The sequence below is a fragment of the Sturnus vulgaris genome, chromosome 3, assembly GCF_052056855.1.
Source record: "Sturnus vulgaris isolate bStuVul1 chromosome 3, bStuVul1.hap1, whole genome shotgun sequence".
In the NCBI taxonomy this organism is placed as follows: Eukaryota; Metazoa; Chordata; class Aves; order Passeriformes; family Sturnidae; genus Sturnus; species Sturnus vulgaris.
The window spans coordinates 8,815,385-8,831,932 of NC_142245.1; the positions used below are offsets into that span (position 1 = coordinate 8,815,385).

At 38.5% G+C, this 16,548-nt stretch overlaps 1 protein-coding gene across 6 annotated transcripts in view; it reads right to left on the reverse strand.

Moving 5' to 3' along the window:
* WDPCP (WD repeat containing planar cell polarity effector) overlaps positions 1 to 16,548 on the reverse strand; it is a 145,736-nt gene that overhangs the window by 57,917 nt on the left and 71,271 nt on the right. For all 6 annotated transcript variants that reach the window (XM_088160943.1, XM_088160945.1, XM_088160942.1 and 3 more), the window contains exons 11-13: positions 10,745 to 11,354; positions 6,454 to 6,642; positions 3,911 to 4,034 (exon numbers count right to left, since the gene is read on the reverse strand). In XM_088160943.1, coding sequence (XP_088017069.1) covers positions 3,911 to 4,034; positions 6,454 to 6,642; positions 10,745 to 11,354 — 923 coding nt within the window. The remainder of the gene's footprint in view (positions 1 to 3,910; positions 4,035 to 6,453; positions 6,643 to 10,744; positions 11,355 to 16,548) is intronic.

The window sequence follows — 16,548 nt, forward strand, 5'->3', positions numbered from 1 at the left end:
CCTCTTCCTAATATTAAACCTAACCCTCTCCCAGTACAACTCCAGGTCTTTCCCTTGGGTCCTGTCACTGGTCACCAGAGTGAAGAGATCAGTGCCTGCCTCTCCACTTCCCGTCATAAGGATGCTGAAGACCACAACGAGGTCTTCCCTCAGTTTCCTCTTCTCCAGGCTGAACAAACCAAGTGACCCTTCTGTCTGCCAGGGCACTGCTCTCCATCAACCAGGATCCCAAGGTCCCTTTCCATGGCACTGCTTTCCAGCCTCTTATTCCCCAGTCTATAAACACAACAAGGCTTGCCTGTCCCAGGTGCAGAATTTGGCACTTTCCCTTGTTAAACTTCCTATGGTTGGTGATTGCCCAGTCCTCTCAGTTGTTGAGGTCTCTCTGCAGCATCTCCCTGCCTCGGAGGGAGTCAACAGCTCCTCCCAGTTGTGTATTGTCTGTGAACTTGCTCAGTGTCCCTCCCAGTCCTGCATCCAAGTCATTTATGGAGACATTGAAGAGCACAGGGCCAAGAACGCAGCCCTGCAGGACCCCAGTAGTGATAGGTCCCCAGTCTGAAGTCACCCCGTTCACTGTAACCCTTTGTGCCCCACCCATGAGCTCACCCATCACAGGATGTGTTTATCCAGCTGGCAGATGGACATTTTGTCCAGAAGGATCCTATGAGAGACAGTATCAAAAGCTTTAATGAAATCCAAAACTGTAACATCAACTGGCTTCTCTTGATCAGCTGGGTGAGTTACTCTGTCATAAAAGGAAATCAGGTTTGATAAGCAGGACTTTCCTGTTATGAAGCTGTGCTGGCTGTGACTGAGTGCATTGTCCTTCAGGTGTTCTTCAGTATTTCCCTCAATAATCTTCTCCATTATGTACCAGTCACTGAAGTGAATGGGACAGGCCTGAAGTTTCCAGGGTCATCCTTCTCGCCCTTCTTGAAAACTGGGACAATGTTTGCCAGCTTCTGGTTAGCTGTGACCTCTCCAGATTCCCAAGACAATTCAAAAATCATGGAGACAGGCCTCACATGGCCTCAGCCACAACATCAGCCAGCTCTTGGATGAATCCCATCAGGTCCCACAGACTCATGGACGTCCATCTGGAGCACTGGAATGGTCCTCAGGGCTCAGTTCAGTGCACTGTGAGCCCCTTACCCCATCATTGGTGTTGAAGACAGAGACAAAGAAAGCATTAAACGTCTTTGCTTTATGGCCTTGTTTGTGAGGTGACCATCCTCATTCTGTAACAGGCTGATGTTATTTCTGCACTCTTTTTTTTTATATTAATGCATTTCAAAAACCCTGTTTTTATGGCCTCCCACAGTTCTGGGCAGCTTTAGCTCCAGTTGAGCTTTGGCCACACAGATTTTCTCCCTGCAGTGGCAAACAGAATCTCTGTCTTCCTTCCATGTTACCTGACCTTGCTTTTCCTGACAAACAGGCAGTGGGATGAACTCCCCATTTTCAGTGCCCTCATGGGCATAACATAGTGACCTGAGAAGGAGCATAATTCCCTTCTCACTTTTCCTCCTGTTCTGAGCCCACAGCTGTAAATCAGGCTGGCAGAAGTGCCTTGCCTTGCTAGTCTATCACAGACAGATGTAATAGAGGCAGCTGCAACTTTCATGTGCCTGAAACAGTGGGCACCGTGCCTTCCTATGATCCTCCTACACACTGCATCATGCCTGGATGGCATTCACTCACCCAAAACCATGGCTTACTATTCCCCAACAAATCTGTAGTTCTCTCTGCTTAGCCTGTATTTAAACCATTCTAGACACTTAAGAATACATCTAAAAGGAAATAAACACCAATTAAGGCACAGTCACTTTAATGCAATAATGATCAGCTCTGAACATCATCTCCTTGCTTTCTATCAGATAAATCTCCCATATTGAACATTTAATTTTGTACTTAGGTTATGTCTTCTGAGAAAAGCTTTAAGCATTACCATCTGTTCTGCAGCAATCACATGACCCTATCACTTTGATTCGGTTGAATACAAATCCCTTTGAAAACAAGAAAACAGCAAAAGAACACATTTGTTCCAAAAACTGCCACAACTGTAGATTGTTCAATGGCTCCTTTAAGTGAGAGGTAAAAGACATGAGGAGACTCTCGTGCACACCTCTTGCTGTGCCCTATGCTGTACAGACAGCATTGTGACACTGAAGGTTCTTGTTTTAGGAGGATTGAGTCAGTGTTTCAGCTGCAGCCTCAAGGGCTGGCATCTTAGTCAGGGCCCCATGCCTCTGCATGCCTGCTAGCACTTGGAAGCAAATCCTGGATCAGAGGGAATACACGTTTCTCTTGCAGATGTAAGAGCACTGGAATTACACCTCTCAGCAATCTCTGAGGCATTTTTCCTGCATCTGTCCTCTGCAGGCAACTGGCCCACAGCCGAAACAAGTTGGCCACTGCCATAAGCGCATCTTCCCTGCTGGTTTCTAGGAGAAAGGCAATAACAGAGTTTGTACCCACTGCTGTAGCCAGGTGTGTTAAGAAAACTCCAGTGGAAGACTGACATATATTATGCAAATGTTGGATCATTTTTCTACAAGGAATTATTTCCTCACTGGAATGGACTCATTCACCAGAAAGATGATCCTCTTCAGACTCAAAATGTAGAAGACAATATAGAATACTTTTCTTTTAGAGTTGGATAAAAGCACATTATATGCTATCAAAGTAATTTGCTTTGCCCATGCAGACAATGTATTTACAATCTGGAGGAATCACTGCAAAAAGGTGCATTGTAAGTCTTCACAGTATATCCATTTACACTCCTTCTCAACAAGAGGCAACAAACATTGTATCATTCAGAAGGTAATTTCTCCTTATTTGCATCCACTGGATAATTCTCAAAGGGAATATCACAGCTATATTTGTGAACAGGTTAAACTGCTGCATATCAATATTTATAATGGATTGGAAAAAATACAACAATATAAACAATGTACTATAAATTCTTGCTGAATTTGTTATTATTTGTCATCTAATATCAGAGCAGTTTTCCTGTGAAGACAAGGTGAGGAAGTTGGGGCTGCTCAGCCTGCAGAAGGGAAGGTTGTTTTAAGACCTCATAGCAACCTGCCAGGAAGGAGCCCACATGGAAGCCAGAGAGGGACTCTGTCAGGAACTGCAGTGGTAGGACAAGGAGTAATGGCTACAAACTGAAAGAGGGGAAAATTAGGTTGCATATATGTAAGAAATTCTTTACTGTGAGGGTGGTGAGGCATTGGCACAGGTTGCCTGGAGAAGCTGTGAATGCCTTGTCTCTGGAGATGTTCAAAGCTAGGTTGGATGGAGCTTAGAACAAACTGGTCTAGTAGAAGGCGTCCCTGCCCATGGTGGCTGGGTTGGAATGAGATGATCTTTACGGTCCCTTCCAACCCAAACCATTCTACGATTCTATAAAATTCACAGACAAATTCAATATTGCATTTTCTCCTTTTATTTTAATGACACTGAAAATTACTGGAACATGTTTATATATGAGAATTTTAAAGATGAGAATAACAAAATGTTCAGATTGCATGGTCCAATGCTGGACCATGCAGCATTCTTTTGTGTTGTAGCATCTTTTTAAACCCAGTGTTTTCTCAGCTGTAAGTTCCTTCTATAGCTAATCTGCAAGCAGTTGGTGAATCTCTCAGAAGCTTATTATCTTTTCTTCTATCAAGCTAAATGGGAAAGGGTGATTCATTTTAAGTGTATTGATGACAGAAGAGCTCTGAATAGCACTTTATCTGCATTACTCTATTTGAAAGGAACAAAGTGCAAGTTAAACAAACAATAACAATGAATGCATTTTTTTCAGGGGTAGTCTTCTTGGAAACCACATTAAAGTAGGTAACTATTGAAAGACGCAATTAATTTTAAGTTGATAGAAGTTGAAACTGTCACTCACCTGAGCAGGTGGTGGAAGAACCTTCTTGCATATCTGCTGATGGGGTCCCTGTACTCCAGCACAGTTCTATCCAAGAGAGGCCTTGTTGGAACATAAAAGGTTCCAAGGCTTGCCTCAAGCTGTGCTGTGGAATTCAAACACAGCGGCAATGAAACAAGTGAATTAGTTTCAATTACAACAGGTTGCTAATGTTTGCAGTCAGTCAACTTCGACAAACTCTGATGAAATGTGATGTTGTTGTAGAACAGATGAAATTAAAATATGACAGATTGTACAAACAGAAATGTGCATATAAACTTTGGCTTGGAGGCAGAGCTGACAATGACTTTGAGCAACAAAAGCTATCAAAAGGATAAGGAAGTCTGTAACACATCAAGTTCTCACCAGCCTACAACTAAAAGTGACTCATGAGACTAATACAGTGTGAACAAGATTGTCCAGTAAAGATCAACTCTCAATTAGCTCAAATCGTTTTTGTCCTCTTAGGCAAACAACAAGGGAGTTCAGTTTTTCAGGGATTATTTTGTTAGGTCAGCAGGTAACAGAACCCTCTTTGTGATGGCCTTGAGGTCTAAGGAACCTCCTTTGGCCCACAGTTCTTTAAAAATTTTAAATAAAAGGGTCTAGAAACCCTAAGGGTTTGACAGCATGTAGTGGTGGGAAACAGGATAACCTCCATTGTAATCAATAAAATAAAGAAAGCTTTTTTGTTACACAAGTTCTCTCCTCTTTAGATACTTTCTGACTGCTATATTCTACAGCTCAAGCTCTTAGGCATTTTTCTTCACATTTTTAATACAGAATTATAAACAATACAAGTAAACATACAGTATACTTATGTGTCCCACATGCCTAGCTGATCAATAATATTTATGCTTATTGACTTTTGCTTGAGAGTAAACAATGTAGTACAAGGCCTTACAGGCAGAAAAAGGAGAATTCGCTATATATATATGTATATTTGCTGTATGTTTATGTTGCTCTACAAGCAAAATATAACCTATTGTCTCATTAGGCAGACAAAATCCCATTGATCTGCCATTATTAATGTTCATTTGAACTAGGCATTCCTGTATTTAGTGACAATGGTTCTTTACTTCCAAGCATAGTTACATTTGATTTTATTAGGCTTGATAGCACCACATGTGCTAATAGTACTGTGTTAGTTACACAGGCAAACTGTTAGTAAATTAGTTTTGTGTTATCTCCAATCTAGATAGCAAGATAAGTCAAACTTTAAAGGTATTTTCTTTCAAAGCAGCAGTCAATTTAGATTAAAATAGAAAAAGTACCAAAAACATATGGAATATGAGTGACTACTAGCAGTTATACATTCATTAAATAGCCCAGCTTGATGTTGAAGGCATGACAAAGATCTCAAAGATAACTGCCCCATCACTATGAATAAAAGGTCCCACTGGGTTTTGTTAATAAAAAGAAAACAAATTACCATGCCAAATTTGTTAGATTTAGATAGAATAACTCCTGAATAGAATAAAATTCCTTCTGCTTTAAACAGTGTTAGGGAGCTGCATGGGGGAAAAACACACAGACATCTGTTTATAATGTGCATATTTTTAGAAGAGTATCATAGCCAGCCCTTTTCACAGGTCTTTTTCAAAGCATGTTTTATTTAGAGTCTATATGTTGTGTTTGCAATGCAGAGATTTTTTAAATCAGATCCCACAAAATGGGATAGCTGATGGCTTGGCAGAGATGTAGGACACCTTGGAGTTCTTCTATCATCAAACACACCAGAATCCTAAGTATTCTCTCTTCCCACAAAAGATGCCTGGTCTCCAGCTGTCTGCCTGCTAGACTGGAGGATAACACCTTCACTAAATCAAGGCACTTCAAATCTTGAAGTCTATTGAGTTTCAAGATAGACAGCAAATCAAGAGGAAGGCACCACACCAGGCTTCAGCAGAGATGAGGCTAAATCTAAAATGCACAATTCCTTCTGAGGGACCCCAGGTACTACTGCAGGGGGCTAGATTACAGAGAGGACAAATGCTTTAACCCTAAAGGAGGCAGCAGAGGATAGTAAATTCAAGGCCTTTGCATCTTGTAATGAAAGAATGACTCTTTGAAAGCACCTTAAAAAACATACTAAAATCTCTTGTCCCCATTGCAGGAAAACATCCCTCCTTAAGTTGGTGCTGTCTCAGCATGAACGTAACACAAATATTTCAATCCTGTATTAACTAACCTTTGTCTGTAACATAAGCTAAATTTATAGAATGTAATGAAGTTACAGAATATAATGCTAGTGCTATATAAGTAATATTGTAACATATATATATATATATTACAATGTGCATTATTTTAATGTCACTATTGATACAAACTAAAATGTAATCAACGCATTAGTCCAGATTTTATTGAAATTACTTGTTACAATGACATATGATTATGAGGCACCATAATCTGGCTCTCTGGATTCTGACTACTGTCTTCTTTATACAGTCAATAAAAATATTGTCATAATCCACACGTGAATTAACAAGACATCACAAAAATCCATTAGAAATATAGTCTCTTACCTTCTCTGGCTGGTGTAGGCTTTTGTTTAAGGAGGTGGTTGCAAATGGCACTCAGGCAGATAAAGCACTGCTGACCCATCGTGTTCCAGTTCATGGTGCTCAGGACATTGATTGCCTCCTGTATCTCATCATAACGAATGTGCTGGTGGATGATTTCCACAAGGCCCAGTTGTCCTCTTGTGAGCACACCTTTAACAAGAAATATTACACCCAGAGATAATGGGTTTTTACTTTGATACAAAATATGTAAACCAGTAGCTGACTCCTTTTCAGCACATTCAAAAGTAATTGCCATAATTTAAAATTAAGTTGATCGGTTTCACTATTAATCTTTTTATAAGAGATAGCACCTTACTATCTTGGTATACTTAGACTGAGTGTGCTGGACAGAAGACAAAAATCATCAATGAACTTCACACATGAATGTTGAATGAACGTAGCCAAATGTCACTGGTGACAACATCATGTAATGAAGTTTGTCTTAGACAAGGCAGAACAAGTTTATTTGCAGTTTATCACTATTGTAAGGGGTAATAAATTAGCTTTCACAGCGTCTCCTTCCTGTAGGGAAATATTGCTGGACAACACTAAACCCCAGCATTTGTCTCACATACATGTATCTCTGCGTACAAGTGCAGAGCAGCTCCAGCCTCAAAGCGACTCTTACTCAATTACTCTCCATACTGCAAGTGCTCTAGAACTTCCTTCTAGTCTGGCAATATTCTCTAAGTGGAGCGTTTTTTTCTGAGGGGATATCATGGAAGTTATCAACATCTTGATACTACAGACCTTTGAATTACAGTTGCACATGAAACCAAGAACAAGCTTTCAGCAAGTTTTAGACACAAATGTTTCTTGACTTGTACAGCTCAGCTTCCAAACAGAAAAGGTGACTAAAAAGCTGCAGGAAGTAATGTTATTTATTGTCTCTGACTAACCAAATGATCATGTGACATTGGCCACACATGGCATTTTAGCAATTCCTGCTCATTTTGGGTCACTCTGATAGAGTTCTCTTTATCAGTATTCCTCCAAATATTAGAAAGAAACCAGAATATATTTACTGTTTCTCTCCCTTTAAATAAAAACATAATTTTGGGGTTTTGTTTTTGTTTTTCAATTTTATCAATTTATATTCTGATGTTGTTTGTTAAAACGAAATATATGGAAAAAGTTCTGATGAGAAAGGGAACAAGCTGAATTTCAATACTGGTATTAAAACCATAGGACTGTCTGGGGAAAACAAATCCTGATAACAAAGAAAAGCAGACCTGTTATATATAAAACATGCCTAACAAAACTTTCATAACTGTTGTGAATACCTTTTGTGATGTGAAATAAGAAGTGAGGGGAAAACAAGTGGAGGAAAACATCTGAATATAGCTTGAGGAGAAGTAAACTGTTGAGAATCTGCATATACAGAACTGATGTTTTTGAGGAAAAACCTTACATATTTATATTTCGTTACAGAGGAGTTTTTAGCTTCATTAAAGAAAGGTTTCCTATGCATTTCACCTTCTATTTGCATGTATTAAAACCTATGGACATTATGCTGGGTAACAGCCATGTTTAACTTGCTAATATTTAATAGTTATGGCAGACTTTATTCTTCCTAAATGTTTAATGTTTTTAAAGTATTACAGCAGTTGGCAATCTTCACATTAACCTCTCAGTGAAGATGAAAACACTTATTTTCATGTTAATTAGATATGATACTATATTTAAAATGCATTTAGAGGCCAGCAATGCTGAACCACTGGCACCAGCACCACATTTCGCATTTTCCAAGATCTGGGCTGACATGAAACCACTTTTGGAAATGAGTTTGGCATTAGACACCTAAAATATTTGCCATTAGTGTTTCAGGGTATGTTTAATATGACTTTTTCCTGAAATAAATCTGGATAGACAGCACAGTGGAGATTCACAGAACTTGTCCAAAACCATAATGTATCTGGAAGTTAAAAATATATTTGCCTATTCTCACTGACATAGTTTCTTAACAGACTTCTGTGGGAAACAATTCCAAGCAATGTGTTACTCATGGATTTTATATCCTGAATGCCTGTCTGGGTCTTGCTGTTATGAGCCTCTAAATTTTTGCAATAATTTATTATTGCATTTAATTAATTTATTTGTTCTGCATTATTTCTTAAATAGCAGAAACCTAAAAACTGCTGAGACTGTGAAGAGGGACTCACTAATCAACCCAATGTTCCCTTGGCAGTGTAGCAAACTGGGGAGAAGAGGTGTAAAGCTGAACACCAGGATGAAATAGAGAGCAGCATATTTTTGCATGGTGGACTACAAAAGAGGGAGAGAGGGAAGAAGGGATAGAGCTTTGCCTTCTTCCTAGAAGAGATTTTACAGTAATTATACAGAATGAATTTTAAAATGTGATAACTTTCAGCTGTAGAGGTCAACATCTTCCCATTTGGATGCTTGACTTCTCCTGGGTGGTGCACTTCCAGGCAACCTGCTTGGGAAGAAGAGGTGACAGCCAACTCACTGCCTAATTGATTTAGGAATGGTGCCCAGGGAGACAGTCCAATTAAGTTTACAAGCTGGCAATTAGCAGGAAAGGCCTCTAAATCCCTGTACTGAGAGGCTGTTTGCCTTGGTAAGAACATAAATGTGCTAAAGATAGCAAGGGGAAAGCTGTGCATTCTGGAAGGCTGTTGTGAGAAAGCCTCACCAGGGAGAACTGAAGAAAAGAAAGGTAGGGGTGGGTAAAGGGCCTCCTGCTCAACTCCATCCCACCAAATCAGGACAGAGATAATTCAGAGGTTTGGTTTTTTTAATGGACAACATGCACAAAACCATCAAATAGCTGTTATAATTAGTGTTCTGGGGTACTCTGTAACTATTAAACCTGTCATTGAACTTAATGCATCTAATTATCTCAAAATAAAGGATAACCTGTAAACAGGCTTTTAAATTGCTTTTTTGGGTAATTGCAATAATCTGAATTAGCTCTTTTAAAACTGCACAACTGTAAGTCAATCTAACATTTTTTTGTTACTAACATCCTGTTATATTAATTTACCTTTTTGCAGTGGCACCCTTAGTTAAACTTTTTAAATTCAGTCTTTCAAATGTTTAGGTCTCTAGTAATTTTAGATAGGTTTTTCCCCACAAAGGATATGTATGTCTCATTAAGTAAAGAAATAATGTAGACTTTCAAATCTTACTATCACCTAGGTTGTTATTTTGAGTCTTTTGGCATGTTGTTTGGTTTTGGTTTTTGTTCGTTGTTTTTATTTTTGTTATTAAAAAGGCTTCTTCCTAATCTCAATAGCTTTATACAAAAGAATCATTCAAAACTCTCATAAAGATCTACAGAAGTAATCCTGTTTTCTTGGACAGATAATAGGCAAAATGCTGAAATTTTCCAGGATGGCTGTCTGCCTGGCTGAAACACTGGCCTTGGGAGTCAGAGGGTTTAAGCATGATTGTTTTTAACTCTCACAATGGGCTTGCATCACTGTAACTTGCCTGACTTGAATGAAATGAATACAGTTCTGACTGATGAGCCACTGCAGGGGTATTATTCTTAGTTCAGCCACTGTGTCACTCTGGGAGAGCCCTTTAGCTTTTCTTTACTGCTTCTTGTTTTTCTACTTGTAAAAGGAAGTTAGTTGTGGTTTTACGCTTTTAAAGTTCTCTTCACACCTAAAACGAGAAGTGCTATATAAATTCTAAAATTAGCATTATTAGTTCTTTTATTCACAACTCCTTGCAAATTAATTGAGAGACCAAACTTCTCTGAAGGTTATGAAAGTCATTCTTCTTCTGTGTAAAGTCTTCAAAGGAAAAAAAAGGTGCAACTTCATGTACTGAAGCCAGTACATGGAAGAGCAGAATACTGGACAAACATAAAACATACATGCAAAATAAAATTTGGAAAGAAAAGAGCATTACTATTCCACCATTACATATAGTTTCTTTTAACTTATTAGGATTATTACTATAAAATGAATACAATTCTTAAGATTATATATTACAGATTAAATTAATTTTCCAGAGGAAAAAATGTCGCGCTTTATTAAAGTAGCAAGGAACATTATGGCATGGTGATCAGACAGCAGATCAGGGTCCTACTCTATTAATAGGAAAAGGTACGAAGTTATTGTGAAACATAAAGAACTCCTTGGTATCTTTAGATATCTTCGGAACAATTTGCTTTTAAGGCTATGGCCTCATATACCTAAAATTAGGGTATTCCAAACCTTGTGGGACACAGATGTTTCTTTGACAGCTCAAGGTTCAACAGATGTGCTTAGTAACTTACCAAGTTTAAAGTGAAGCACTCCCAAGGGTCCTTTATCAAATCTAACCAACAAAAGATCATGAATATCCATGCTGTCAGGACTGGGAAATGCATCTGGAGAAGCAGCCCACTGGACCTTGACGAGGCTGGTGGATACCTCACAGTGTTTACTGAATTGCAGAGTTGCCTCAGGTGAATAGACCTGTGCCAAGAGCTGAATTTTAATCGGTGACAGTGCTGTGTCAAAAAGCTGCAGCTCCCCCTGAGAGCTGCCAGCCACCAGCACAGCTCCAGAGGGGTGGTAGGTTATTACAACAGGGAGCAGCTCTGCTTGGGCCAACAGAGTCATTTGGCTGTAGGCTTCATACAGAACTACTGAGGAGTCTTCACAGCCCAGCACCAGCTTGTCTTCTGTCACATCCCTGCAGCAGCTGATGGCCTTGGCTCTCAGGGGGATCCTGGTGATGGCGGCGCACTGGATTCTGTTCCTGACGCACTTGTAGACACAGCTGTTGGCCATGGGCTCCTTGGCTGTGGACACCGAGTGCTCCACTGTCAGCACCTGCTGGGGCTGGAGAGAGCTGAACCTGGCATCCAGGGGCTCCCACTCCGTGTGGACGTAACTCAGCACCTAGCAAAAATTCAAAGTCTTTTGGTACTCATTTGTAGCAATTTATTCTTAAAAATAGACTGCTGCAAATGCGCTTTCCTGTGGGACAGTCACAAATAGGCATTCTCAAAATGGAGCTCTGAAATCTATTCCTTTAACATTTATTCAAAAGGTTAACCCATATTTGTTTCTCTGGACCTATGTAATAGGTTAGCAGAACAAAAGATCAAAGAAGAGGTGATTGTAAGTGGAGAAAGGACTGATGTAAAAGAATAACTAATTATTCACAAGTGGGCTGGGGTAAAAATCCCAAAATTCCTCAAAAAATCTATAGTAAGTTACTCAGAGCATTGAGCATAGAGGATTTTTGATCATTTTCTTTTGGCCATGGTAACAGAAAATATTGCACTGTAGTGGTAGAAACAATGGCATGTTAAAACAGCACCTACCATACATTGCCAAATGAGTAGGTGGTAGATGTTCTTCAGTGCCATACAGTTTTAGATGCATAAAAAATGAATTTGTGGCAGCAGAAAAGCAGGGACCATTACAGGCTACTTGAAAGTTAAGTGAACTGGAGAAAGAACAAATAAAGCAGAATGTGATAAAAAGACAGCAGCTGGCAAAGAGCAAGAATATGTAGTATGGAAATATGGGAAGTACCCTTAAGAGGTGGAAGCAGTACTGGAGACCAGTGAAGGTTCATGTATGATGATAAATGGGTTCGAATGAGAGGTGTTGTACAGGATTTGAGCAGGAAAACTGTGGGAGAAAAATCAGCTGTAAATAAGTTACAGACGAGCTTATGAAAAGCTCTTTCATAAAAAACAGAGAGCAAACCCATGGCTCTAGAAGAATGAGAGTAGTGGAAGTCAGTCCAAAACTTGCTGGTGTTTTTTCATGCAGAAATAAAGAGTGAAGGGAAAATGTGAACTTGAGTTGAACTCTGCCCTCATGTATACCCACAACAATCTCCATATTGTAAATTAAAGCTGCTGACCTGCCACAACGTTTGGAAGCTCCTTGAGTCCAGGTGGTATGAAAGAAAAGAAGGGGGTGAAAAAATGTAATTAAAAGGTAGAGGGAAGATGAGGAAGGAAATCTAGAAATTTCATGGTGAAAACAGAAAGGCACACATAATTTTAGTGCAATTTAAATTTGATTTCCACAGATCACAAGACCAACTGAATATGCAATTTAGCCTGTCATCCTGTAAAGGAGAGTAAGAAATTCAGATTTTTTTTTGGCATACCACCCATTATTTCTAAAGTAACTGATAAATTTATAAACAAGGTTTTTGAGATGTTGATAAGACTGATTAGGATGTTTTGTTCTGACAGTTTACTTATTTTGTCAAAAGGGTTTCTCATTCAAAAGAAAGAAAAAAGTATTATTGCAGTTCTCTGGCTAAAAAACAGATGACAATTAATACAAAAATCTTTGCTACTTTTAGATGGGTAGCTAGGGACTTGCAAAGAACCACTTAATGCCAAAGCAACTGATGCAGAAGCCAATGCATCCAACCTGTGAAAACCACATTAACCAATCTCAACAGAGATCCATGAAAATATGTATCAAAGAGGAAATAAAAAATTACATTACTTTTATAGTCTGAAAAACATTTTCTCACCTCAATCATTCCTTCACCAATGGCTAAGCTTCTGCAACTAGCCATTTTATGCCCACAACACCTTGCAGGGCTACTGTGCAGATGTTAGAACTGCTGAAGTGTGTTTATTAGGGTGTTAAATTGCATGGCAAGGAAACTCCTAAAAGAGGTTATTGTGGATGAAGGATTACTGTGACCACAGAGTTCCCTAACCCCAAATAAAGACAAAGTGAAGTGTTTCTGTTTGTTCTGCAGTTTTCCCTAGGATTATGCTTAGAGACCCAGGCAACTCCCTTTCAAATGTGTGGAACAGAAATCTTGCCCAAGCAAGTCTTCAAAGCTTCCATAACTTCAGTGAAATGAGCCTTGAGACTCTCTGGGATTCACATTTCTGTCTTCCTGTGGCAAAAGTTTAAATGTACTGCATTATTCTGCTACATATTTTCACCCCAAACCAGTACTTTTCTCTGGACAACACTTCAAAAGCTCCAAGAAAGTCATGAAGATCCACACAGTAATCAGGTCTATGAGAGACGAGGGACTGAAAGCACTATTAAATTCTGAAGAGAGACTGGCCCTGAAGGTTAAGGCAATAGAGAAGAAAATATGTGAAACACAGATTTTACAACTCCATAGGAGTGACTGGAGGAAAACAGCAATGGAAACAGTCACAGAAAAAATAAATGTTGCTATATGATTGTTTGAGAGTCAGCAAGTCTGAATTCATCATTTTGTCCTGTCTTCTCAGAGCAAAAGTAGGACAAAATGATGATCACTACCTTGAATTCCAAAGGAAGTAAAATCTTCCATTTTGGAAGACTAATCTAATGAGCTTTGAGATGAGAAGCTTCCTAGCTTCACATAGTTTTGAGAGCAAATCCTTGAAATGAAGTCTAGTGTAGGTCTGGTTACTGTATATAATACAATTCTAAAGTAGGAAAAAGTTCCTGCAAGGAGAGAAACTCTTTGTTCCTTTTCAAAACATAAAGTCTGGCATAATGTTTAAACATATAAGGCTTAAAGGAAAGACACTGCTGTTCAAATTCTGGCTAAAAACAAGAGAAACATGTCTCCTCCGATTGGAACAGATAAGCTGCTTCTCATGCGTCAGTGACCTCATGTGCCGAGAAGCTGAGAGACCTCTTTGTTCTGCCTTCCAGTTCTGCTGAATGTATCTGGTATTCAGCATTCTGAAGGGGAAAAATGAACATTCTCTTTCATCTGAGAGGGAAGATTTGGGTTTCTTTGTCAAAAATTTGTTTTATTATTCATTCTTCATGCCATTAACTGGAAAACTAAAGCAGAGAGACACAACTACAGAAATGTTAATAATGCTAAGATAATGCATTTGAAAGATAAGAAGTCTAATAATCAAAACTTCTTTTTTCCCAAGAAGATGGTATTCTGCCAATTGTTTTTCTATGTGGCAAGTAGACACATGGTAGTAAATGTAGTGCATATAGTGCTTTAGCTTTCCATTTAAAGGAAGATTCCTTCCTGATGAGCAGCAGTTCTCTAGAACCCGAAAAGGTGACATTAAAACATTTAACAAAACATTTGCTTATGGAATGGGAAAGCAAAAGCTGGAGGAGTTTCCTCAGAAATGGGTAGTACAAGTGTCAGATTTGTGGAGGAGGGAACAGGGCAGTGGATCTGAAAAGACAGAACTGCAATATCACAAGGCAGGGTGTATAGTCCATTCAATGTTAAATACTTCCCATAAATCTTGGACTAAGCACTTAGCCTTGGATTTCAAGAAAAGATTTCTGGAAGTATTTTGCATGAAGTAAAACCAATTACTTTCTTTAAAATAAATACATTAATTAAAAATTTTAAAATGTTTATGACATGAATGCTACAAAAATACACGCATTTAAATACTGTCCATGTAATTAATACATATTTCCTTTATTAATGTAGCAGTCATGCACCACTACTGCACATTTACATTGTTTTCCCCTTGTAGTACTGCCCTGGACTCTGCCTCAGTCCATCAGCAGCATGGGGAATGCTATACATGCCAGGTTCCCAAATCCTAGAGCCAGGAATCATAACAATCCAAGTAAAGGAATCTGTTAATCGTTGTAAGCAAGAGGCCTACTAAGCTACGCTTTCATTTTATGTTTTGAGAGAAATAGTAGGGCTAGCTTGTGTGGGCAGTAACACTTTTCTCAGTGAAAATCTATGAACACTTAAAATTGAAGTATTTTGCATAGAGTGCTGGGAAAGGATAAAGCCCACATTGCAAAACAAGTAAGAGTTCTAACCAGTAATTCTTAAGCAGAAAATTGGCTTACCAGGCAGATGAAAAAAAGAAAACAAAAGAAACAGAGAAATAAGCTTGCTGTGACTGAATTGTGTCTTTCAGATGAGAAAAAAATGTTTGATTTATTTTATGGATGTTAAAAAAGTGGTTATTTAATTTCACACAGTGAGGTTCCAAATAGCAACAAACATTTTAATTAGAAATGTGAAGTGGGAAGTGTGGTGCACACCAGAGTAAAATAGTTTTAAATACAGCACAGTGAAGTTGAAAGGAATAATCCCTATTTTAACCTATTTAAAAACATTTCTAAATAAAAATGCAGGCTCCTACTCTAGGTTACTTCTTTGGCTTAATTGTATCTACAGATCTACATGCAATCTTATTATTTAGATCTCCAGTCAACACTTACTCTTATTTTCTTTCAAAATTTATCATAATCATCTTTATCCTGTATTATTCATTGAACTTCTAACCTAATGTGACACTGAGAATTTCACATTCTTTGCTGTATGTGTGTGAGAGGTATTTCAGCCATTCAGACACACAGGGTAGGTGTTTTTCTGAGCACTCCAGTAACTGTAGGACAGCTCCCACAGAAAAGATCTGCTGTGCTTATTTCACAAATCCAAGGCACAATGTGGAATAACTATTGAAAATAACTATTAAATATTATCTCTTGGGAGAAAGAAAAATAATATTCTCTCTCAGGGAAATTATTTTTTCTACAAGGTTGAAGTATAATTTCAGTCATTCCCACTAGCACTAAACGGAGTGAAAATAAGAATGGTGAAGACAAATGCAAAGTGCTACAGTAACTGAGCCCTGGCATCAGCACCTCTTGTTAATTTGTGTTTGCAGAATAAAGTTCATGTTGATTTTAACATGACTTTCTCTCAAAGCATTTAATCCAAAGATGATTTCACATCAGATTCTATTCATTCATAGCAAATTGTCTGAAATAATTTCTGGAAGATTCCTCTTCTGGTTTTGAAATCAAAACGCCAGCATTATCTCCACGGGGAAACAACTGAAATAACATTCTTTGGTAGTTAGTACTTTAAGGTTAAAAAAAAAACAACCAACCCTGAACAGAATAAACCAAATAAAAAATTAAATAAATAAATTAGAGAACGGTGAGTTTACTGGAGGAAACCCATGCTCACAGGAAAGCAGACAAAGGTCCAACAGGCAATTACTCCTGCAGCAACATTCATTGCACACCGAAGCAAGGTCACATGCGACAGAGAAAAGCACTTTTACTTCTTCAAGGGACAATTCTCCACCAAATCTTACAGCATTCAACACAGTAAACACTGATCTCAAAAAAACCCCCAGTAATA